Below are 5,747 nucleotides of genomic sequence, written 5' to 3' on the forward strand. Positions count from 1 at the left end.
GTGAGCTGTGTGGGCGGGGGGTGTCACCACGCCGGGGGGGTCCCAGAGATGAGGCTGCTGCAGTGCAGCAAGGCACGGGGTGTTTTCCTACGTAGGGACACTAAGGGCTTTTTTTGTTGGCTGTCAGTAAAAGAAGGCAGAAGCTCTCTGAAGCCGCGCACAGTTATACAGGGAAGGGAAGGCTGATCAAAGCCGTACGAGTCAAGGGCAAAGAGGCTCTCGCGCAACCTGGCTTTACCAAGGTTCGCTCCCATCAGAGCAGTTAATGAAGTTAATTTGGTAAGAGAGCAGATTTAGACAGCAGGAACTTCATGAAGTTCCTCCAACTTCAGCATGCTGCCAGGTACGTGGGGTATTTATCGAGCGGCTATGAAGTGAACAGGGATCAAGATTGTGGGGCAGGGGGATGCTGGGAGGAGGGAAGTTGGTAGCTGAGTCTCGCAAGGGCCATGATACTGTTTCGTGCTCAGCCTAGTGCGACTCAGCCAAGGCGGCGATGGCGTTGCTGTCAGTAGGGACATGGGAGGCTGTCAGCCTCGTTGGATGGAGAAGGGTCTGGTGAGGACCTGCTGACTCGAAGCTTTGGCAGCGGCGGGGTTAGGGTGGAGGGTGTTGTCGCTATTTATAACTGATTTAATTGAAGGTTTGAAGGGGCGTGGAGCTGGGAGAACAGTTGCTCGCCAGGAATTTGGCTGGAAGGGTGCAATCGCGGAGATGTGCTGAGCAGCGCCAGCTCTGATTGCATTATTCTGCTGAGCTGGGCTGGAGAGGACACGCTCAGCGCCTGCCCCAGCACCCCTCCTGCACCACGGGTTGGACTCCCATCACACCGGGAAATCATGCCGAGACTGCACAAAATACAGGCACTGCTTGAGGCGAGGGGTCACTTGATTAACACCAGCATCTCTTGTCCGTTAAATAACAGAGTTAGCACCAGTTTCCAGGAGACGCTGGGAGAAAGTCTGGGAGGACTTTGTGGTCCTCTCCGTCATCCAGACTGGGACAGGCTGCTCCAGCGCGGGTCGCAGGGTAAAGCCTGAGCCAGGTCCCGGGAGTGGGACCACGCAGGATGCGCTGTGGGGGCACATAGTGCATTTCGGTGGTTATTTACAGCATTAAATTCTAGTGGCAGGAAGATACCGGCGTACCGTATGTTTGTTACCTGTTGGTTCTTGCGGTTTTTTCCTGTCACGTAAACAGCAGATCTTGGAGTTACTGATTTAAGGAGGATTTGTTTTCTCTCTCCCAGGAGACAGGCAATTATAAAGCAACGTTTTTGGGCCCGTTAGTGGAAGATTCCTTCAAGACACTCTTATCTACTTAATTTTATAAGCTGACTTTTATTTCACCTGTAGCTTCTCCTTGCTGGAGACTAGGTTAATGTTCAGCTCTGGCATCTCCTGACCTGTTCTTTATTATCCTTGCAAATGACTGGAGGAAACATATTTGAACTCAGACCTCTATGACTGAAAATGCAAACTTTGAGCCCCAAAGCGGAGGTTGTGTGCCTCTGCCAGCGACTGAGCGGTGGCTGAGGCTGAGCATCGTATCCAGTGATCCCAGTTTGGGGATCCTTTGGCTCCTGTGCTAAAGGGGAGGGAGATAGGATGAAACGGGGATGCTTTATTTTTGATTGTTTGGTTTGGCTTTTAATTAATTCTCTGGAAAGCCTGAACTCGAAGGAGTCCTCAGGCGTGTTGACTGTACAAAGCCCAAGGTGAAGCCATCCAGAGATGGTGTGATGGGGGACAGGGCACAGCTTTGTGTCCATTGCAGGTGAACCGAACCAACCCAGTCCACCCTCCAGTCCCTGAAGGCTCATCAGAGGGGGAGCACACAAAACCTTCTTTTAGACCTGGACTTGTCTGCAGGAAAAGGAAGCGGAGCTGCCTCTGTGTGTTACGGCTTATAGCAAAGCTCTGCCAAGGTACAGTCAATGGGGTTGTCACAGAAATGGGTTAGGTCGAGGGGAGGTGTTTTTGGAAAATGCATTTACTGTGGGAAAATGTAACTAGATTGGTTTTGGTGAAATGATATATTGTTTTCAGTTTAAAGATGCTTCGGTGCTCTGCTGACCTGGGAATATCAGTTTCAACAAGGCTCCCTGTTATTCAAGAGAACTGAGGCACTTCAATGCCTCTCTGGTGACATCATGAATTAGAGAAAAGCCCATTTGTGTGACACCACATTTTCATAATGGATAGGATTTTAAATGGATTTTATAATGGATGAAAACTGTATAGCAATCTCTGTTTCTCTCCACCCCTAATTGCATTATCTCTGCCACAAGGTCACCTCAGCGTGCTGATGGGAACAGTCTGGGTGCTCGGTGGTCATTAAGGCTCGCACGAACTTCAGGGTTGTAACACGTGGTTTTTCACACAGTGTCCTCCCCCTTCCACCCTCCCACCCTTACAGCCCTCCTGGTCCCTTCCCTTCAGATCCACCATTCCTGGATGACCGCTGTGCGGGGCCAGATGGGCCAATTCATCTTTCCTCTATTTGCGCAGAGCCAACCTCTTGTGCCGCTCGCTGCCATGGGGCTGGATGCAGCCATGGGACATAGCAGAAGTGCAATCCCATGGAACTGTGGTTGAACCGTGGGGGTCTGCGATGTGGAGACCTCGTCGGGGAAGAAAGGGCAGAAAGGCCACGAGATGTTTGGGCCATGCAGAGTTTCAGGTGGCAGCTGTCACCCGTGAGCATTGGAGCGACAGGCTGGGAAGGGGCTGGAACCCACCTTGCTCTTGAACCTGGAATGGACACTAGTACGTGGGGTTTTGTGGCAGGCTGGATAGTCAGAAAAATCTGGATTTTAACATGAGGTTTCCACTTGTCTTAAGTTTGGGAGACAGGAGAATTAGAGGAGGTGATTAGGTGATTAGAGGAGGTGTTGAGGTGAGGGCTGAGTGGTGGAGGGGGCCAGACCTTGGGCTCTGACCTGGCCAACAAGCCAGGGGAAGGCCTTTGACAGACACTGAGTTTTGGAGATGGTGTCTCCAAATACTTTAGTTTCATACCAGTCTTGCAGAGTGAGTCTCTTTCTCTGCGGAGGAACGAGACAGCCCTGCTGATAACCCATTTGCTGGAGCACTTTTCCTCTCCGGGCGCCTGAGCTCAGGTTCCCATCTTTACAAGGACCTACGGAACCTGCTGGCAGCAACGCAGGCTGTGGAGCATCCCCGCTGCTGCTGCCCAGCCTGCAGCCACACGCCAGCCCACTTGGTAGGACAACACCTACGCTGGAGTTACTCGCAGTGAAGGTCAACTCAGTTTACAGCCAGTAGCAAAGTGCCCTGCTGCCCACTGGCCACAGTTAAAAATGTCTCAGTATTAATCTGAATTTGCTCAGTTTTAACAGCCATCTCCCTGATCTTTTTATTTCTTACAGCAGGATGCAGAACCCTTTCCAATTTGTCAACATCCTAACTGTAAAATTTTAAAGCTCTGCCTAAATCACAGCCCTGCTTTGTGGACTGCGAGCCAAGTCATCCTCCCCATTTTGCACTGTGCTGAGCTCAAAACCTAATAAATAATGTTAATCGTGCCATCCATTTCCTCCTCAGGGAGTGACTGGTAAATGGTTATTAATGCAGTGATAAATTCTTATGTTTCTTTTCCAGTCCTGGCAGTAATGTCTGGTTATGTCTCATCATTTTCAGGAAAACCAGTGCCCACATCTGCTCTTTTACTGCACATTTGTTCATTCACATTTTCTCGACTGCTGCAGGTTTCACAACCCTGGTGTTTCCCTGCCAACATCTCTTCCCAGAAGTGTGAAATTAATTTAACGCGAGCTGTGCGGACGCAGCATCGTTTAGCAGCCCGGATCCGTGGGGGCTATGCTTTCCCCCTCCACCCCTCTCTGTGGTCCCTGCGTGAGTAAAACTGGAATTAAAATTGAAACCTCGGATGCTGATTACGACACAGGACATCATCTAAATTCCCAAGTATCTTTAAAAGCTGGAAAACCACCTCCGGGGTGGAGAGGGCGGCTCAGCCCCTCCATCGTCACCCGGTTATTCGCTGTGCCCGGCAGAACGGCAGCGCTGGGACGTGACTCAATGCCTGTGCAAGCACATGCTGGTGTCTGTCAAAGACAGTAGCTGCTTTCGTGCTGCCCTGCCTGCGAATCTGCTTTTTGCAGACAGCTGGATATTTATGAGTTTTATATTTACCCCGCAGTTGTGCAATTTTGGTGTTTATCCACCAATTTCTAGTGTTTCTCCTTTTGTGGGAGTTTTCCTCTGTGTTTGAGGAAAGGCGTACAGCAAGGAACATGATTCTAGGCACATAAGTACCTTCGCGAGAGACGTTAAGCATACGGGTGACACACTCCCAAATTTGGTTAGAGGCAGAGCTCCTCTCTTCAGAACATGCAATTTGGCCAAAGAGATAAAGAATTGCACTAGTACAGGGAATATACAGTAAGCCCAGGCAGTAAGATTTTTCACAGGAAATTTTCAAGTATGTGTTAACAAATATATTTCATTTCAAGCAGCGAGTCTAACATGAAAGCAATCCTGTTATTTCTGTTCTGGAAAGCATCCAGTACTCTATGAGCCTTCTAAAAAAGCAGCAGAGCTCAGTCGTGGAGGGAGCGTATTAGTGCATACGGCATGAATGTCGCTGACTTTGCAATCAGCAAAAACATAATGATCTCCTTTTGCCATGGGATTGTAACGGTCTTCCCGGAAAGCAGCCGTGCCCGCTCCCCCACTGCCCTCCCTATTGATTGCGCTGGAGGAACCCATGATGGAGATGTGTGTGGGACCAGGCTGCCCCTGCCAAGAGGTGAGGAGGCTCAGTAAATCCTTGAGAAATTGCTTCAAACTCAGATTATGACTTTTTTTTTGGAAGCTGGCAAAACATACTGCAGGTCCCTCTTCTTCCCTGCCCTGAGGAGCGGTTGTTATTGAAATAGCTTGGAGATAACCTGATGCCCGCCATGAATAGGCTGTTCCTCCGTAGCTATATGGATCTGGAAATCCTCAAGACCCAGCAAGGTATGGTGGACCCATAAATCCTCTTCCTTGCCCGCTGCCGTCAGCGTGCCTGGGTGCTGGGGGACCCTTGGCTGGCGTTCAGCAAAATTTCCTCCATCCCAGTTTCCCTCTGTGGTTTCCACCGTGTCCGATCCTCCTCCCCCTCTCCCCGCCACTGTCATTGTAGCACAGGAGACTCAAATATGGTCACAAATAGTCGTGCAAGGCAACACAGCGCATATGTACAGCAAGAGGGATGAAAACAAGGTGTGCTTGCGGATCAACATGAAAACAGCCCCATGCAGCCTGATGCCAAATTAAATGCCACGGGAACACGGACCCTATTTTCCTTCTGCCACGTCCTGCAACCTCCTAAGCAAAGCCTGGCACGACCGCCTGGTGCTTTCTCCCGTGCATTGGTGGGTGGTCACGTACCTCCTGGCAGGCTTATTGGCCCACAGCCCTTCTCTTTGGGACCTTGCTCCTGCATAAAAATCCGCTTTGTACAGAGTCGCCATAGCCCGAAATGAGCCGCTTCGCAGGTGGCGTTATATTCCTCCACTTTGGGGCTCAGCACGGCCCAGTGGTCAGTCACTACGGCTGCAAACAGGAGTGAGATGCCCACCAGGATCACGGAGAACGTCAGCCGGACCTTCAGGGGTTTGCTCTCATCCATCCCGCTCCAGACCGCTGCTCCCAGCGGAGCACGGCGGGCGATTCGTGAGATCTCCCGAAATCCTGGCACATCTGAGCGTTTGCAAA

General features: G+C 50.7%; 1 protein-coding gene across 1 annotated transcript in view; it reads right to left on the reverse strand.

Moving 5' to 3' along the window:
- CACNG1 (calcium channel, voltage-dependent, gamma subunit 1) overlaps positions 1-5,665 on the reverse strand; it is a 9,706-nt gene extending 4,041 nt beyond the window's left edge. Inside the window, exon 1 of the mRNA XM_009694741.1 lies at positions 5,421-5,665. Within this exon, the coding sequence (XP_009693043.1) occupies positions 5,421-5,661 (241 nt within the window). The 5' untranslated portion in view covers positions 5,662-5,665. The remainder of the gene's footprint in view (positions 1-5,420) is intronic.
- Positions 5,666-5,747: the final 82 nt, after the last annotated feature.

This window comes from Cariama cristata, unplaced genomic scaffold, assembly GCF_000690535.1.
Source record: "Cariama cristata isolate BGI_N322 unplaced genomic scaffold, ASM69053v1 scaffold17482, whole genome shotgun sequence".
In the NCBI taxonomy this organism is placed as follows: Eukaryota; Metazoa; Chordata; class Aves; order Cariamiformes; family Cariamidae; genus Cariama; species Cariama cristata.